This window comes from the organism of the source record quoted next, unplaced genomic scaffold (genome assembly GCF_019419815.1).
Source record: "Pyrus x bretschneideri cultivar Hongxiangsu unplaced genomic scaffold, Pyrus_bretschneideri_v1 Contig12, whole genome shotgun sequence".
Lineage (NCBI taxonomy): Eukaryota > Viridiplantae > Streptophyta > Magnoliopsida > Rosales > Rosaceae > Pyrus > Pyrus x bretschneideri.
Window position 1 is genome coordinate 878,103 of NW_025999413.1, and position 20,189 is coordinate 898,291.

The 20,189-nt window shown below is 37.0% G+C and overlaps 3 protein-coding genes across 3 annotated transcripts; 1 reads left to right on the forward strand and 2 right to left on the reverse strand.

The window, feature by feature from the left end:
• Nucleotides 1–1,109: 1,109 nt before the first annotated feature.
• LOC103959674 (glucose-6-phosphate 1-dehydrogenase, cytoplasmic isoform) lies at nt 1,110–5,970 on the reverse strand. Its single transcript, XM_009372027.3, is given in 17 exon segments — nt 1,110–1,489; nt 1,601–1,646; nt 1,804–1,919; nt 2,239–2,309; nt 2,514–2,609; nt 2,775–2,808; nt 2,810–2,923; nt 3,092–3,163; nt 3,277–3,313; nt 3,530–3,588; nt 3,724–3,792; nt 3,889–4,046; nt 4,220–4,406; nt 4,498–4,564; nt 4,722–4,807; nt 5,002–5,206; nt 5,700–5,970. Coding segments are annotated over 16 exon segments (1,557 nt in total). The 5' UTR covers nt 5,179–5,206; nt 5,700–5,970; the 3' UTR covers nt 1,110–1,321.
• A 2,985-nt stretch (nt 5,971–8,955) lies between these two features.
• On the reverse strand, nt 8,956–11,504 carry LOC103959675 (plant UBX domain-containing protein 1). The gene is given in 8 exon segments (XM_048577779.1): nt 8,956–9,403; nt 9,537–9,641; nt 9,717–9,846; nt 10,034–10,101; nt 10,358–10,426; nt 10,530–10,544; nt 10,547–10,628; nt 11,312–11,504. Coding segments are annotated over 8 exon segments (756 nt in total). The 5' UTR covers nt 11,396–11,504; the 3' UTR covers nt 8,956–9,200.
• Nucleotides 11,505–13,673: 2,169 nt separating this feature from the next.
• Nucleotides 13,674–19,428, forward strand: LOC103959677 (AUGMIN subunit 6). The gene is given in 15 exon segments (XM_048577780.1): nt 13,674–13,968; nt 13,970–14,029; nt 14,203–14,259; nt 14,360–14,454; nt 14,886–15,036; nt 15,335–15,460; nt 15,591–15,747; nt 15,907–15,967; nt 16,045–16,306; nt 16,395–16,520; nt 17,122–17,283; nt 17,399–17,609; nt 17,612–17,647; nt 17,794–18,264; nt 18,718–19,428. Coding segments are annotated over 15 exon segments (2,172 nt in total). The 5' UTR covers nt 13,674–13,812; the 3' UTR covers nt 18,759–19,428.
• The last annotated feature ends 761 nt before the right edge of the window (nt 19,429–20,189 follow it).

Here is a 20,189-nt window from a genome sequence, read left to right on the forward strand (position 1 = left end):
ACGATGAACAATCACGATCATGATCACAAAATTCTTAAGATCGGCAAAAACAGATCCGACGATGATCATTTTCCATACATTGGCTAGCAATCAACTCTTTTATTTATCTACGCATTCGAGATTCTGTAGTTAGAGTTCAGGGTTCCTCCCGTCCCGATATTCGTTGTATTATTTTGAAAAGGAATAAATCGCTCTTCAACAAGTCGTTTTCGTGCGACCCTTGTCGGCAAAGCTTTCTTTTTACTTTTTTACTGAGCAAACAAGGAAGTTACCAAGTCTAACTTGAAAGAAAGGAATCTAATGATTTTTTTAATCAAAATGATTTTTAAAATTAGCATAATTAAAAGAAGTGGTCTTAAATTTGTTGTAAATCATTTTGATCATTTTGTAAAAAAATTATTGACGTTTTCGTTAAGTGAAGGGATTGGTTTGACCAAAATACCTCTAAAAAGGTAGTCACATGATTGTTCATGTGCCAATTTAACAAAAGTTTTGATAAATTTTTCATAAAATAACCAAAATAATTTACAATAAATAAATTCAAATACTATTTCTATTGATTTTATTGTCAGGAATTAAAGCATAAAATTATGTCAATCACGATTTACCATGCCTAAAACCCCGCAAGTAGCCGAATCCGATTCTAATTTGGATCATTAATGAGGATGTTGGCATTAAACTGCAATCTTTGATCTTTGACCATTAGAAAAAGTTAAAAGATAGGCATTAATTAAATTATATTATCTTCCAGAAACTTCCAAATCAATTAATTTCAAGCACTTTAATACGGACAATGATCCTCTTCAGACCTTCTTTGTGAAAATTCGAAGATCAATTAATCGTATATGTTCATCGTATATCGTACGATCAGTTTTCGTTAAGTACTATTTATATTTAATTTCAAATTTAAATTTTAAAATAATTTCTAACATCAATGATGTACGATAAACAGACACGATTGATTGATCATTCAAATCCTACAAAGAGAATCCTATTCCCTTCAATCCAACTTAGCATAAGTGTCCGCCAAGGTATCTCCTATGGATTTCGACAGCAACACCACACTCATCCTTTACCTAATTTTTGGTACGATCGTCACACTCAAAATCTCGAACGAATGTACATGACATATGGAATTTCAACATTTCACATCCTCGAAAAAACATGGCGTTTAGGTCTTTCGAATACACACCCTCTTATTCTGATATACACTCTCTTATTCTGATTGCATAGCTTATAAAAGCTTGCAATGTAAAAACAACACTTTTAAGGCACACTGCATAAGAGCAAGTCCGGGCCGGAAGTTAGGAAGGCGAGCATTCTACAAGGTAGGAGGGATCCATATGTAGCCATGTGTTTGTACGTATCCAACTTTTTCTAGCAGTGCATCCGCTTCTGCAGGACCCCGACTGCCTGGTTGGTATGGAAGCGGTTTTAACTCACCGTTGTCAATTCTGTGCAGAAGCGGTGTGAAGATTTCCCATGCCGCCTGATGATCGATTAACACAGTATATCAGTCGATTGGGAAAATAGCAGCGTGCCAAGAAAATAAGCGTACAATGTTGTTGTAACGGGAAAAGAAAGTGTACGATGTTATTACCTTCAACTCATCTCTACGCACAAAATGTTGTTGATCGCCTCTTATTCTGTCAAAAAACAAATAGCAATTGTCATGATTGATTAATCTTATGGTGTGGTCCTAATTGAGTGGATTTCAATAACTATCTGTTAATTGGCTGAAACAAAAGCAGCATACGGGGTGCAATGTAAGAGATTTTTAAAATGGAAAGGTAGGTGCCTTACGTGTCAAGAATTAGACGTTCATAAGCCTCCGGGATAGTTACCCCTTGATAACGTTGCCCATATGACAAGTCTAATTCACTTTGGACAGTTGCCATCTCGAGTCCAGGCTGCTTGACCTGCATAACAGGACACTGAGCTAGTAAGTGAACATGCTGAAGGAGACACGGGACTCTCCTAGCGTTTCTCTGCTTAATGAACGTGATACATAAAGCGTGGGTTCCTATTGATTGGATTGAGGATCTTACGAAGTATTCTAACAATATTGAGCAGCATTCAGATAATTATCCAAAACTTTCTCTAAAGTGAATTAGTAATTTAATAGGAAACTAAGCATCATATGCAAGCTTTGCCTGATGATATATGCACATGAAATCTGAAGATATCAGCTCAAAGCCTCAAACACACTATTATTGGACTTTATAGTGAACACATTACCGTAAGTTTCATGTACATGGCTTCTGAAGGCTGCAAGCGTATTACAAACTCATTCCTCCCTTGCTTCTTACCTAAAAAAGTGAGATAACGGTGAGCACAATATGGAACATAAAAACTACCAACATGTGGAATATATGGATGATTTCATAGCAGGAAATCATGAATTTCGGTTTTGTTGCCAGAATTTCAATAACAGTTTAGCATTAAATTATATATACAATTGATGGAGCAATATGTTGAAATTAAGCCCTTTAAAATTATAGTCTCTGCCTTACATTTGAATATGTCACCAGGAACATCCTTAAATTGAACTCTTATTTCTGCCTTTCTTGAATTTAATGCTTTCCCAGCCTTTAGTATAAAAGGAACACCTACAGAAAATCGCGTTGATGGTGAGTGAGTTCAATGCATGATATAATTCATATAAAAGCAACCATTATATTCAAGTTGAATCTCCAAGACAATAGTACTTCCCAAATGGGAGGTTCAAAAGTTAGTTCAAATAAAATGTAAATGAACTGTGAAAGTTTCCATACCTTCCCATCTTTCATTGTGGATTCGCAGAATCACAGGTTGAAAAGGTTGGAGTGTTTGAGTGGTCAGGAACAGTTGGATCGTCTGTGTAGCCATCATATTGTCCAAGAACAACTTCATCATCCTCAATTGGCATTACTGATTGAAGAACCTAAATTTTCAACCGTTAATCATCAACTGATACGGCATTCTGGAACTAAGAGCACATATAATGAAAGAAATATTATACATCTCCTATGGGGACACGTTTCAAATTGATTTTTTCCTTCTGAAAACTATAGAAAGTATATCATCCTAAATGAATCGGGGATGCACACACCTTTACTTTCTCGTCCCGTATATGCTCAGGCTTTAGGGAAATAGGTTTTTCCATGGCAACCAAGCATAGAACCTGCAGAACAAATTGAATGAACAAATCAGGTGAAGGTTTTAATGCCTTTTTCCTGGAATGAAGGTTCACCAGGAGGGAAGGAAGAAGAAAATTCTGATGCATAAAGGTCTCACCTGCAAGAGATGATTTTGAATAATATCGCGGATAATTCTGCCAAAAAAAAAAGAAAACGATTATTGATGCATCCAATTATATTTCCAGATACAATTAGCATCATACAATCTCAAAACAACGTAATTAATACGGATTCTAGTAACAAAGATTACTAAGTTCCAGATAATTTAACCATAAATAACATTCTCAAGGATGAAAGAATTCTTTTTCATTTAAACAACAAATTGGGACAATAGAACTGGTGAATCATACCCATATTCATCAAAATATCCACCACGACCTTCAGTTCCAAAATCCTCCCTAAACACAATCTGCCAAATAAACATAATTAAAGAAAAAGGGGATGAAATTTACTGCATGTTATATGTCTTGAGGTACCATGTGTACCGTACATTGTCAATGTAATACCGACATCCAATCATCAGTACTGAAGCAAGGATTCTCACCTGTACATTCGCAATGTTGTCTCGGTTCCAAAGGGGCAAAAAGAATCGATTTGCAAAACGAAGTACTAACTGCAAATTTACATACAAATAAAAAAATAAGCATATTTCATTAATATTAAGAACCAGAAACGTCTAAGGAAGTATATGCAGACATTATAATATTACCAGATTCTGCACCAATTCCTTCCCCAAATAGTGATCGATACGGTAAATTTGTGGTTCCTCGAACAACTCCCCAATCTGCTTACTCAGTTGCTCTGCAGAGTCCAAATCCTTGCCAAAAGGCTTCTCAACAACAATACGAGTCCATCCACCAAGATCAGCTGATATGATCATAATCAGACAATTGCAAATATTAATATTGACCTGTCATTTAACTTCACTCTGGAACCATTTAATGCCAAAATGTATGCCTGCTTAGAAAGAATAGCTATTTCAAATTATCCGTGTTGATACAGGGTTGGTGAAAACCTATGTAGTATTGGGAAAAGCTTACATCTATTCATGCAATAATGCCTGATCATCCTGCAGACAGAGGGATATACTGATGGAGGAAGTGCAAGATAAAAGAGCCTGCGGGATGATCCTTCCGCACTATGCTTTGAGATTTCATTATCTGAAATTTCCTTATCAAGCAGGCGAAATCCTTCCTCACCATCGTAAGAACCACTTACATATTTGATCTACAGAAGAAAATTATTATGCAATTCAATATCTTTACGGATTGATATTATATGAATGGAATTGTACAAAAATGTTGCACAAGGCACCGACCAGTTGCAAAAAATTGGTTACATCTTCCACGTCCTTGGGTGAAGCTCCTTTGTTACGGACAAGATACCTGCAGAGCAGTCCAGAAATGATGAGGACAAGAGTTGTACCTAGCATTAGTTTAAGTAAGCTAAAAAACTGTAGATTAACTGTTGTAGGAAACTTAATCATTTCCGCTCATATGAATGAAATGGAATTGTGAAAATGATCAAAGAAAAGAAGCTCACCCACGTATGCGGTTTCTTAGCTCTTCATCAGAAATCTTAGTCCTTGCATATCCAAAAATGTGAACTTCTTCAGGTAGCAGAAATCCCTAGACAAACAACACACCCAATAGTAGAGTCACACTCACAATGCATGGTTCCACAGCCTACTCTATCAACTTTTTCATCAAATTTCAAGTACAATTAAACTTGGATACCATAACCGAATCCAAAGTGTTGAGATTCAAGTAAGTTCACGACGGACCGTATTTACGCATGCAAATACAAGAATCACAATAGAAACCTGCTTATAAAGGTTGAAGAGCGCCGGAAAAGTCTTCTTCTTGGCAAGATCACCGGAAGCGCCAAGCACGATGATCGAGAGAGACCCATTTTCGAGCACATGATCAATGTCTCTAACGGGTTCGCCTCGGAAGCTGTTTCTTTTCTCCACGTGCCATGATCCCGATCCCGATCCCATTTTTTAAGCTGTACAAGCAGCTCAAAAGCTATTTCACAAAACAAAAAGCTCATATCTTTTAGTTCGATTGGATCAAGGCAGCTTGAAGCATAAGTCAATGAGAGCAAATCACTGTCCCGGAATCAAAACGAGATTCGCATATATTCGCAATAATAGAGCATTTGAATATTAAGCAAATTCAACAGGAGTGGCTAATCTTCCCTGTACCTAGTCCACTAATTGTGATTAAAGCTAATTAAGTAAATTATCAATTTTGTCAGTCCCCAAAATATTAATTTAAAAACTTAAAACATCAAAAATCGCACTTCACAACAAATTCCTTGTGAAAACCGAATTGCATGATAGAAAACGAAGCTGAAAGATCAAAACAAAATATTAAAATCTGAAAAATAATGATCCTAGCTATCGGAAAGCGATCAAATTTTCTGAAAAATAATGATCCGAGGTATCGGAAAGCGATGAAATTTGCTTAAGCGCTTGCAGATTGAGCAAATTAAGTAAGTAAATAGGAGATTACGAACCTGATTACGGAGCAAAGACGGATCGAATTCGCAGAAATTGAGATTTTGCGATGCAGTGAATGAGCAGTGGGAGGAGAGAAAGAGAGAGAGAGAGAGAGAGGGGAGAAGTGGGAGGAAGTCAAGTCAGAAGTGGGTGTTGAATTGCAAGTGGAAAGTGATGGAGGAGGTTTCAAGTCCTGACTTCATGAGAGGGTTGGTCGTTGGTGGCGCTGCCCTTTTTAAATGATTTCTTCTGCTTCTCTCTCTAAAACACACTCTCTATCTGGTTTTATGTCGACTCGATGCGATTAGTCATCACCGGCCGCCTAACTTGATTTTTCTTTCGGTACACGTCACCTCCCTTCCAATCTCCGCACATTTCTATTTTTGCCGCAGTGGATAAAGGATTTATTTAGGATGCCGGGACACTTTTAGATAATCCAAACGTTGTAATATAAGTGATTAGATAAATAAAAAAATAAATAAAAAAAGACTACTTGTTCTATGATACTAAAGGCTGATTTGGTATTACTGTGCTTTTAAAAAAAATTACTTCTACCATACTGTGAGAATAAGCTCATTTTTGCTGTTTCACGTTTTCAGTTTTTTTTCCCCAAAAAACTGTAAAAATAAGTTGTTTTTTAAGTGTTTACCATCTTTTTGAGCTCAGCTTTTTTTTTATACCCATTTTTTGTAAAAAACACCTCAGTACCAAACCAGTACTAAGTTGGCATACTGAAAATTTGATGCGATCGATACTAACATGTTGATGTGCGGTGGCAACTGTAAATGACAAACCGCAAGGGACAAAAATGATGAGTTGGTCAGATGTCGTAATTATTAGTGACATAACACCAAAAATTGAAAGAATTCAAATTTAAGACATTCAAAATGCAAGAAAAGTAGGATAAGAGTAATTGTAATGTGACACGAGAATTAACATTAAATTACAATATATACATAAATTAATGTTAAGTTGTAAGGTGACAGAGAATATACAGGTGTCCCATTTTGAGAAAATTCTCCTTTGCATTTATCATAGGCGGTTCAAACTTGAATTTCAATACGTTTCATTGCTGGATCTCTAAGTTAGTCAAATGTCTTATCTTATTATATTTTATGTTACTAATTTTATGTTATTTTGTTTCTTTAAATGATTGTAAATTATTGTCTTGCCTTATTATATCATATTCTGTTCAATGAATGGAAAAGGATGGAAGTTTATCACAAGTGGCAGACAATGAAAGATATTAATTTACTGACATTACAACATGTATATTTTTGTATTAATACGCACATTGGATCTTGTTTCAAAAATATATATAATACTCAGATTTTAAAAATGTTAGTTACACTGGATCTCATTTTAAACAAATTATATTATAATTAAATTTTAAAAAAGTTAATTACATCGACCACGCATGCTATAGTATATAAATTAATAACATCATCACTAAAAAACTATATAACTTAACTTTGTAAAACAGTGACAATAATTATTTTTTTATCATATGATAAAACAAACAATCAACAATGATACAAATTATCCACTAACATATTAAAATAAGAAAAATGAATGAAAATGATTTAAAATTTTAAATTTTAATGATAAGAATAAAATGAATAGTAAAGTGAATAGTACTAAGATTAATTTTTTAATATAAAAGTATGATTTTTTTTTTTTAAATAAATAGTACCAAAAAAATTTGGTCAAAGTTCCCATTAAGGATCCAAAGGGCAAAAGATGGCATGATCATGTGAAAACTGTGGGGTGACTGATTGAACAATTTAGAAGCAAACCAAAAACCCAGCACGTGACCTTCCGCGTGCTGTCGCGTGACGTAAGCAATGACGGACGGAGGACGTGTGACGTGCGTATCAGAAAAGCCAGCGTCCCACAATTCATATGGTTGCCGCCCCCGCCATTTCGCCACTTCTCTCTCACTGGAGAATGGTGAATGTCTTTCGAAGGCAATCACTGTAATACTCGGTACTCGGATGTTCTTGGATGCCAGGGTACGGTTGAGGAACGAATGGAAGCGGTGCAAGTGGTGGCGGATCTAGAAAATATTATTAAGAGGGTTAATAATAATCGATACCACAATGCGGAAAAGTTTTTGAAAGAAATACGATGCAAATTGTCATCTTATTTAGACTAATTATGTTTAAGATCATTTGTCAAGTCATATTACACGTTTGTCGACAAATGTTAACAATTTTCAAGTGAGCATGTCGACTGACGTCAATACCTTTTGAGTGACAATTGTAAGAATCTTTATTGGACTCAACTAGTTATAATAAAGATGAGTCAACATGTTTGAATTATAAATCAGTATGAGTTTTGTATAGGTGTAAAACCATTCCCTATAATTGAGAGTTACATCCATAGTGTTTCAAACTGAAACATGTACTTGATCCCACTCATCCACAATTGGAATTGAAAGTAATGGGGTTTGTAACCAACTCCCACGATAGATGGAAGTTGTGTATACCTTACTTTATAAATTGGATTCCCTACTCACAGAGAAAAACACTCTTCGCTTTTGAGACTATCACCATAAGAGTATACTGGTCTCCCAGCAAGTAGAAGGATCTTCTTGAATCACTACCATGTCTTCATGCAGGATAGAAACTGAGATGTAATTGTCAAAAAGATGTTCTAATATTTCCTGTTAGTCTAAAGTATATATGTTAATACATTCTAACAATCATGCGACATATGTCAACATATGCCAAATGAGCCTATCGAAAGATGACTAAAACAACACATACAAGTCACGAGGCTAGCAGCTAATTCGTCGAGCCCATGGAGTGACAACTTTCAAGGACATCTCAGGTTTTTAAACGACAGCATCCAGCTATTCCATGAAGGATTTGTAAGCTTGAGGGTCAGCACCCACCTTGTCCCAAGGTGGATCCGCCCCTGAGTGCAAGCACGTACACAGCGACTGATTCCCGGTGCCTTAACCGGCCAAGAAATTCAAACGGCTCGCATAGAGGAATTAAAGATGCTCCTCACTTGGAAGCACTGGATAAAATTATCAACTGGTTCATTCACTTATTTGAATTGGTTTGAGCATCAAGAGCTCGTACGACAGTGTCTAAACCAAGAAAACCGAGCTGCTTGTTCTGAGGTTGCAGGACTTCGAGGACGATCGGAGCTTGGGGTATACAGGGCCGTTATTTTTGCTATCCATTACGGGTTTGTTCACCGGAAGGATTTGGCACATCGCATCTCCCCTCCCATTGACGGAGGAGGAAATAGGCAAAATGCATATGTCAAATCAATGAAAGCGGCACGCTGTATACGGCTAACATTCATACAATGTTTTGTTCTAGAAAATATAAACCATCTTAGCAAAGAACACAAGCCTTCTCTTTAAACTCCTAACAAGCATCCGAGGGCAAGTTGCAGACAATGAAAAACCACCCGAACCAGCACAATCTTAAAAACGTGCGTCCATTCACAGAACATGAGACGATTGATAGAGTACACCTGCGAAGTTACTACCGTGATTCATGTCACAGTTTCAGCCACTTTGGCTTAGCAGGTTTCTTCCCTTCAGGCTTCTTCTCTGGGACAACAGGGGGCGGTGCCTCCGTTATGGTTTCTGGTGCACACTGAACAGGCGGCTCTACATGCTTATTGATGAGCTCCAAACCTTTCAAAGACATGATCTCTTCCTGAAGAAAGGGACCCGACATGACATCTGCAGCATCATCTGCTGGACATGAAATAAGAATACTTAATCACTTGGCATCAAACTTTGCTATTTAAATCCACAGGAACGTATCTTACATCAGCGAAACAATTTCCAGCTAAAATTCAGATTCCTATGCGGTCACTTCATATCTAACCTTTCGGTATATCATATGAAAAGTACACAATTGCACCGGGAACAAAGCCAGCAGTGTGAAAATCCTGTGACATGTCTTTTATCGGTTTCTTTGGAGGAGTAGTATCTGCATAACGAAATGTAAGACTCTACTCCGAAATCATAAATGGAAAACTCAATATTTTGATTCATATTTGCATACATATATAGAATGGTAAATCTGGCCGAGCAACCACTTTGACAACAAGATCTACCAAGCTCTGGACTGTTTCCAATGGATTAAAAGTGGCCTCTAATGTGTGGTTATCAGGAAATCGAACCCTGATCACCGTCTGCATACATGAGCACATGACTTAACAAATTAATAACAAGCAATTTTAAAACTAAATAAAAGATTTGGAATACCCTAATAGGTTACGAATCCAATGGTAATGGAAGGAGTTGATCATATACAAAAAACTAGAAACAATCGATTCAAAAAGGAGCAAAGAGAGTCAGAGTAAAGGGTACAGTAACCACCTTGGTTATTTTTGACCTGCGGGCTGCCTTCTCTGCTTCTCTTAACTTTCGCGTTTTAAGAGTGTTATCTGTTCATATTGCATTAACAAAATACAGTAAGTATAAAACAGAACGCATGCCAACAGATGCATGCATGTTTTTTGGTTATTGCAAACACAATACTTGATGCATCTACAAGACTCCTAAGCCGTAAGAAGAACGTGTTTCCCATTCATAAATAATTGCTGGGCAGATTATAACTATATAGCTTTAAGACCCGCCACCACATACAAAAGCTTTTATATTTCCCCTCAAATTATAGCTTATACAGTTTCTGTCAATCACCTTGCTTTTTGGCATTCAAAACCCGATAATAATCCTCTGCAGTGAACTCATAGAAATCCTCTGGCTCCTCTGCCAAACAAAAAATGACAAAAAGAAAAATTCTATCGGGCATCTCAACGCGCTTTGCTTCGGAAAAAAAAATAGGGGGCAAATTAGTTGAATTGCCTCGTACCAGTATTAGACTCTCACTTTGTGAAGAAGAAGAAGATGCTGATGTTTCAAAAACACGGATTTCTCTCCCGAACTTTTCTTTTGCTGCTGTGAGCTTGGCCTGAATTCACCCCAACGAATCAATAAAAGGCAAAAGTAAATGTGATATCACATTATCAGATATAGCAGGAACAATCTAATCTCGAAAACAGAATGATCTCAATTCGAAAAGCAGTATTCCGTATCCTCATCCAACACATTCATAAGACAAGAACATCAGTATTATGCACCTACTAACATAATTACTACAACATGTAATTTGGATATCGTAATTACACTGCTACTAAACACCGAATTCATCGAAAATACGAAGTAGAACCACGCAAAAAACTTGCACGCAACTGCAAAGCACTGCAAACGGAAACCAACAAAGACACTAAATTGTACTTGGAAATCCAAAACTGCAAATTCTTCCATATTTTTGCTGCACCAAAACTCAAGCTATCCATTCCTCAAGAACTTAAAAGCATTCAAATCTTCACCTCTGGAATCTCTTGATAAGAAGCAATTACTTCCACAATTAGATAAAGATTATGCAAAATCCTGTAAATCTTATCTAATTGTGGCACTAACCCACAACTTAGAAACAGGCAACAATCACTAATCAACAATTTAAACCCAAAAAAAATCGATTACACACAAAACCCAGATCGACCCAGCAGCAAAAACAAATACCCAGAAACAGAAATCAAGAAAATACGAATGCGAGTGAGTGAAAGTTTGGGACTTTTTGGGTAAAAGAACCTGAGCTTCTTCGGCCTCCATGTGATCAATACTTCTGAACTTCCTTCTCTTCAAGGGTATGTGAGAAAAAGCATCAAAGATCATCAGCAAGACTCCAAGAAATCCCACACCGACAGAAAATTATCAGAGGGATCCAAACATGGGTTCACCGTTCGCCGTGTCCTCGTATAATATGGCATACTCTGTTATTCCTTCCTCTTTGCGAGGCCCTTCTAGTTTTTCTACATGGTTAGTTTTTGCACGGGTAAAAGTTATTTTCAAATTACTGCAGTAATTCTGATTTACCATTCAATACTTTGTGGGCTGAAGCCCAATACCTTTATTGGGCTAGAAATTTAGTACCCATTTATCGAAATGGATCATCTTCGGATCATTTCCACTAAATTCACCAAATTAAATATTGGAGTTCTTGAAATTTGATCCAACTGCTAAAATTATTTTAATTTTTAAAGAAGGTTCCTGTTTGTAGCCTTTTGATTAAATTTTAAGGACCTGAATCCCTTGATTTGGTCTTTTCCCCCATTTATTTGCATGTGAGCTCCTAATAAGAAAAGAAAGAACAGGACCCACCATTGGTTAAGGCCTGTGGAAATAAAATCTGATAAGGGTAGAATTATTTGAGCTAAAATTGCTCTATGTGCATTTGAGCTCAGGTCTCTCTCTTCGCAATTTGGATTAGGAAAATTTTATTTAATTCTTGATTTTGTATTTTTACACCCAGCTTAAATAATTTATCTTGTAAACATCGAAATCTAAACCCAGTCAAAAAAACAAAACTGTTTGAGTTGGCACCTAAGCTGAGCAAAATTACAAATGCAAGTCACTCCAAAGTATCATATAGTATGGTTTAGTGTTATTAACTAGGGGCGGGCATCAAACTGGCCAAAAACTGTCTAAACTCATCCAACTTTTACTAGAGCATAGATGATTTGGCTCGATTTCTAATATTTGAGAGCCAAACAGTCACGAAAACTAAATAAACCAAATAAAGTTGTATTGGTTCAATTTAAATGTAATTTTGATATATTACACATCGTATCAGTTTTTAGTGAATCACTCGCTAACCGTAACATCTATATCTCGTTATATGATGGGCAATCAACTCAAAGTTAAACTATATGGCCAAGTTGTAGGGAATATGAGTTTGAGTCTCGCAACACTATATGCTTTCCTTTGCAAAAGAGAAAGAAAGGGCATGTTTTAGGTGGCCAATGTTGATGGCACTAGTTATAGTATAGCCTTTTATCTTACTTAGCCAACACTCAATCAAGGTCAATCGACGAAGCCAATATTGTACATTGATCGTCCAACCACTAACGGAAATGTGGAACCATTTCGGCTCACTAACTTATCTAATGTGTTTGATCTTTTACACGAGAAATGCTAATAAGATTATTTTAAAGCAAAACTCCACAAACTCTCTACCATCTCACATTTTAACGTCAATTTTCGTGGTAACGTTATAAAATATTGTGTCAAAAATATGAGGTGACATGGTCCATATAAACTATAGAGTCTCCCTTGTGAGAGAATCATGTTAGCATTTCCCCTCTACATTGATTTTCACCATCAATTTTGCAATTAATCCACATGATTATATGCATGTCAATTTTGCAATTAAGACAAATTTGATATTTAATTATTACAACCTTGATTTATTAAATAACTTAACTAAAATTTGACACTCTCTACAGTAGAATATCATTGTATAAGAAAATAAAACTTGTAGTTAAAAAATTATGTCTACATCGTTAGGGTTTAACAACTCTAGTGATGGAGAGCATTTACTCATCAAAATCGTCAAGTATATATTGATAATACATCAATACATTTTATTAGTCATAATTAATAATATAAACACATCATTGATAAAATACCCTCAAATCGAAGAGTTTTTTTTTCGTTTGTTCGAAATACGAAATGATAAGATATGTGTTATTATGTAATTGAAAAAAGTTTTCTTCATATATTTTTTTCAATTTTATAATAATATGTGATGTTTCGTCCCGTGTTCTAAGTACAGTGAAAAATCTGTACTCAATGTGTTGTTTAATCTAAATGGTCCAGCGGGGCATGTTATCGCCCTCACCAACCTACAAGAGGTGACGGCACCTAACGCTTTCGGAGCTGGCCGGCAATACTGTAACATTATCGCACGTCAGTACCTTTCAAATTCTCCAACCGGCTACGTGACTCTTCATAGTCCCTCCGGCCCCACCGAAACGGCATAGTTTTAATATTAAAAAAAAAAAAAATTGAATTCTTAAACGTAGGTCCCTCTACATTTCCTATTTCAAAAACAACCTCAACTTATTCAAAAACTCAGACGCGTTTCGCAAATACGAAAACTCTCCAGGGACCTGCATTTCAAAAAAAAACCCAAAAAAAAACCCCAAAAAATTGAAAAAAAAAACCTGATTCAGAACGGAGCAGAAAAGCGAGAAACAGAGGAGAGAGAGGGAGAGGAGAGAGAGAGAGGGAGAGGGAGAGGGAGGTTGGTGATGACAATGGACAGAGAGAAGGAGAGAGAGATAGAGCTAGAGAGTGCAATGTACACTAACTGTTTGCTGTTAGGGTTGGATCCGGCGATTATCGGGCTCGGAGGATCCAATGCCACTCCTCGGGTCGGGCTCTTCCGCCACTCCAACCCTAAATTAGGGCGAACAGCTCCTCTACTTCATCCTCTCTTCTCTCAGAGGCCCAATTCAATCCGCCAAGGTAGTACAATCTCTCGATTTCCTTTCCTCCGTATATATTTACACTCTATAATTATATATATATGTTTGAATTTCACTTCTGTGTGTATATACATGTGTGTGTGTGTGTGTGTGCATCTTTGTTATACTATCTTCTGCTATGGATCACGTTCCTGACGATTTTAGATCTTTCAGGATTTCGATAAGGTCTGGCCAATCTTCGATTCCGCGCAATCGCGGGATTTTCGAAAGGTAAATTCGACGATTCCACTTTTTCTGTTGCTTCAGGTTTGATATTCCTTTAAAATTTGAACATTTGGATGAAATATGATGATTTGTTGTTGGTGATTAGGTTGTGCAAGGGATCATTAGTGAGCTCGAATCGCAGGGGGCGCTTCCGAGGAGCAATTCGAGGGTTTCATCACTTGCTACGTGTTGCGGACCCAGGTCGGTTGATGATGCTACTCCTCCTATTGTTGTTTTGAGTTTGTTACATTTGTTTATGTGCATTTCTGCCTTTAATTATTCAACTTTTAAGGTGGAGTCGGGCTTGCTTGGCGAGAAAATTGACAGAAACCCAAAATTCACATATACTAACAGTTTGCTTCTTAATTTGACCGAGGTTCGTAGTTTTGTTGGGCTCACTTGGCCAGCCATTTTGCATTAAAGTGATAAATAATTGTTAAATGAATGCAGGGAACATGTAGTTATATGTCATGGTGAACTTGTTTTTCCCCCAAATTAGCCAATCGATGATATGGGAATTAATACTTTCTGCTTAAATGCTTTGGTGGTCCTCTTAGGTTAAAATGACTCTGTCTTACTCCTGCACAATAATTTTATGGTTTTGGGTCCTTAATTCATAAGCTTGGCTGCAGGTTTGTGGAACTTCTGTGGCAGCTTTCGTTGCATGGTTTGCGAGAGGTTCATAGGCGAACATTTGCAGCTGATGTAGCTTCTAACCCACTTCCTTCATCACTGACGGATGTAGCCTTTTCACACGCAGCTACTTTACTTCCTGTTACTAAGGTAGTCTTGACCTACACATATAATTTTGAAGCATGCATAATTTACATTTCAGATGACATCGTGATATCGTGGTTCCCAAATTATTGATATTTTCAGCTTTGGGCATGGTTCATGTTGGTTTTGCATCTTATAATAGCTTGGAACTGTTGCACAAGTATGAAAAGTTTTTCTCTTTCTGTATAACTCTTAAATGAGTTTTCAGGGTTCAATGCACATCTGCATTTCTCTGTGGAGTTTTTTTTATTTGACTTGACGTGCTTATTCAGTAGCTGTTATTTGAGCTTACCATCTTAAACAGGCTAGAATAGCGCTTGAACGAAGAAGATTTCTTAAGAATGCGGAAACAGCAGTACAGAGACAGGCCATGTGGTCGAATTTGGCGCATGAAATGACTGCGGAGTTTCGTGGTCTTTGTGCTGAAGAGGTATAAGGGTAACAATTCAATTCCAACAATTAATTTAATTTGGTAGAACCTTATGTGAAAAATCTTGCAATTCACCTATTGCGATACAATTTGAATTCTTATGTTTCTCTTTGTAAAACATGAATCTCAGGCTTATTTACAGCAAGAACTGGAAAAATTACATGACCTTAGGAACAAAGTGAAGTTGGAAGGGGAACACTGGGATGACCTTGTTTCTAGTTCGAGTCAGAATTCCCATTTAGTATCAAAAGCTACTCGTCTGTGGGAGTCTATATTAGCCCGTAAAAGTGAGTCCAAACTTTCATGGTCCTTTTTAAATTTCTTAGGTTTCTACATATTATCAAATAACGTCACATGATCACACCTTATATGTGTATGTAGTTATTTAAGATCTGATTCGATATGTACCCAGTTTGATGAACTAATTAAATCTTCATTTTGTATAGGTCAACATGAAGTTCTTGCTTCAGGCCCTATTGAGGACTTAATAGCTCACAGGGAGCATAGGTAATTTACCATTAAGTATCATTTAAACATCACTAGAAACCCTTCACCTACTTACCTTTGCATGCAATGGTTTCTAGGTACCGCATCTCTGGATCGTCTTTGCTTGCAGCTATGGATCAGAGTTCTCAGGTTCCTTATGGAGATGTCTTATCTTTCCAGTCAGGTGACTTTACTCCAACACATGCGGATGGAAAAGAACAAAATGATGGAGCAGATTCATCCCATTCACAAGTAGCAGATGAAAGAAGTGGAAGAGTCCATCCAACTGTTGACGTGGCAGAAATTATCAGGCGTTGGACGCATGCTTTACAGCGTATTCATAAACAATCACTTCACATGGTATGCTACTTCGTATATGTTCATGAGAATGTTGGATACAAGTAAGAAAAACGTAGTGAAATTGGTGTTATGCAATGTTAATTTGTAGGCAAAGGCTAATGAGGGAGAGGGTCCAGAAATTTTAAGAAGTGCACAGGATGGCAGTTCAAGTGGTCATGCTGAGTCTCTAGCTGCAACTCTTGCTGAACATCAGCAACACTTGGTTAGCTTTCAGGTAATGCTTTTTCTTTAGCTAAAAGTACTGGTTATTACATATGAAGTTATATGATGAAGGAACCAATACGTGAGGTAGCCGCAATGTGACTGCATTTGATGGCAAATGCAAAGAGATTGGCAGGCATCGAGCTTAAACTTTAAATGGAATTATGCATTCGAGTCTTGAAATCTGGCAATAATTCTTTGCTTTTGCGACAGTGGTGTCAGCTTATATAGTTTGAATTATGGGAATTTGCATTAGAGTCAACTGGTTTCTAATTTCTTCATGTGCTTTTTGAGCCATCGTGAATATCTGTATTATTTGAGTAGTCTGTTGTTTAAGAGGTCTACTAATACACTGATATTCACCATGCTGATATTCCATCATGCATGAAGTATTTCAAGTTGATCTTCTGTTGGTAGGAAGTTGTTGTAATATGGGGTAGTGCATATTAAATTGCTTGGAAATATGTAACTGAATAGTCATCATAGAACAGTCAATAATGAAAGTGAGATTATTTGTCCATATTCCCTTCTTTAGTCCCCTTCATCTCTCGTGCATAATTTATTTATTATGACTCACAACGCTATGCTGAGATTTGAATTCATAACTTCTGTAGGTTCTCATTAACCAACTGAAGGAAGTTGCTCCGGCAATACAAAAGTCAATATCAGAATGTACAGATAAAGTAGATAGCATTTCATCTAGTCTGCCTCCGATGACCAAACAACCTGGTCGGTCAACTTCACCTATTCAAGCACAGAGCAGTGGAAGGACATTGGTAATTTTGAACCTATTTCAGTGCAAACCTTGTACCTACTAAAATCATGTCTAGACTTGAATTATTGCAGCGTAGAATTCATTTAACCTGTTTGGTTTCCTTTGGAACAATTCAGGAAAGCAACAGTGATGATGTGGCTGAGGTGACTTCAAAATTGTCTACCTTTCAGCTCGAAAAGGTGTCATCCAGCCCTGCTTTAAAGCTCCCACAGTTGTTTAACTTGACTTCTAATTCTTCTGGGAAAGGTGCAAATATGCATAAGCGCCCTGCTTCAGTTGCTCATTCAAACCAAATAGAGAACTTTCCTGAAAGGAAGTCTGTGGAGCAGCCTTATCAAATAATCACATAGATAATCTACCACAAGGTCTGTTATCTGTGCCTGGTTCCTCAAATTCTCATTGTGTTATAAGCGTGTCCGCTTGCCCAAGGCATTTCATTTTATATCCGGATTATTGGTGGTTGAACAGCTTTGTTGTAAAGGTTTTTGATTTTTAGTTTAATGTTATGCAGACAGTGACCATTATTATGTCCAGAATCTAAAGAGATCTGTTAGAGAAGCTGCTCTGTCACAGAATTCCTTAAGTTCCCAATCATCACGAGGCAGCCATTCTGATGAAAGCTCTGAGCATTTCTTTTTACCTCTTTCATCATCTGGGTTTTCTCGTCTAGGCCAAGAGTCTAAAGGGGCTTCATTAAGGAGTAAAAGGTTTTCAGCTCAGACCGAGGCTTCCTTTCATGAAAATCGTGCTCCTGATGGTAATGTGGGGAACAAGTACGCCGAATTATCTGAAGTGTTGAATGATTTAGATTCACTTGATGATTTTGACCAAGTAAATGGGTTTCTTTCCGCTGCTGGTTCAAACTGTGCTGTTTCGGACACACAGAGATCATTTTATGACTTTGAGGAAGCTCGGGAGCAGGTTTTCTCACCTCCTTTGCTAATGGACTCATCACTATTAGCAGATTATGAAGACTTACTTGGTATGTTGCTCTGGTCACCAACTAGTTTCGTTATATTGGCTTGTATATGTAGACGTTGTTATCAGTAACTTCATTTTATTATTGAATGCTTTCTGTCATTCCAAGTATATGGTTATTTGTACTGGTTCTGGCACTAGGTTTTCTACCTTATATCGTCAAACCTTGGGGATAGCCATTATAGCATTGAGATCAATCACCACTGGACCTATATAACACACTTCTTTTATCTTCCTGTGAGAACATCCTCCACTAATTATATTGCAAGTCAAAGTGAAGTTGTCGAAAATGAACCATTTGTATCTTAGCTGGCTCCATTTGTGTATCAGTGTGATTAATATATGTATGCTTCCTGGTCGAGCTATATAGTTTTCTAGCTTCTTTACACTATAATTCTTTTGTTTTGTCCCTCCATATTTTCTTCCCGCTGAGAGTTCTGTTCGACTCTTTTTGCAGCACCACTTTCAGAAACTGAAACAGCCTTAATGGAGCACTGAAACTGAATTTTGAGCGACCTGAATTATCGGTCAAGGAGCTATTTGGTCACTGCGATGGTTTTGTTTCCATTTCCCGGGACACTTTCCACTTTCCCAAATTATTGTTGACAACTTGACATGCCTGTATCATTTCTTTGATGTTCTGTACATTTCCCCCCTCCAACTCAGCGCAGTTCGTTTGTTTGGAGGAAACCGTGAACCTTCCTAGCAGTGCTGTTGTACATGCTTGACAATGGCTCCGAACCGAAATGATTGTATCATGTTGAAGTTCCACTGCTCCCAACGAGATGTAAGCTGCAGACATTTCCTGGGGTGTTTTTGTCCATGGATGATTAGGAAACTACAATGTAGCAACTTAATGCACGTGTACTTCTTAGCCCCGTCCTGTGCAGCGATCGATCTATCGAGTTTCATGCTTCGGTTAACTGACAAGATTGGTTGTTGGTTCGATTTTTACATGTATCTGATTAATCTGACCTAAATGTAAGTTGCTGAAACGTCACAGATGTGAGAAGTAGTTGTTGAACCATAGGGCTTTACTTCCTTTTTTTTAGCTTTAATATTCTTTTAGAAGGGTAATTATTTCTTTGAAAATGCTGGAATTGTGAGTAAATGTCGTTGTTTAATCAAGTAAATGATGAAAGATTACACAAAAGTTGGTTTTTCTGTCTTTTTCTTTGTCCTTTTATATGAGAAAGTTTTAAGCGCGTCGGAAAAATTGTCTGTACAATTGGTTGGAATATTTTTTAGTTTTTTTAAGTTTTCAACTAATTATATTATTACATTTGTGCATCGAGCCGTGTTTTCGTCACGGTGAAAAATATCTTCTTTTATACATGTCATTTTGCTTTTTATTTGTGGAGGGAAATGGTTGCCCTCTTGACGGGGCGCAGCCGCGCAAAGCAAGTCATAAGTCGGTCGAGACAAAGCGGAAGAAAACGAAAAATGAGCTTCATATATGAATTATGATAATTAATGAGTTCTGTTTGCAAATATTTGCGTAGTCATATTGATCGGAATCGCTAATAAAACCCTAGAGTTTAATTAATATAGGTTCAAATTTGTTGTAATCAAACAATTTTACTGAAATTTCGACCGCGACGGTCAGTTAAAGGGCACACTGCACAGTGACATCTCACTTGGCTTTGTCAAGTGGAGTAAGCTGCCGATTTACCCCTTGAACTATCACCCAACTTTCAATTTCCTCTGAACTTTTTAATTAGAAAATTAAAGACTTAAACTAATTTTTTTGGCTGATTTCCCCCTACCATTAGTTTTTCATAAATTTCATCCAAATTAATATTAACTCTTATCATGTGCAAACCTCGTAACTCTCATTTGTGGACAAAAACATCACTTCATTAGACCTTCAGACACAAAACCTATAGAATCACACATATTTGCCTAAGTTTATATTTTATAAATCTAAGG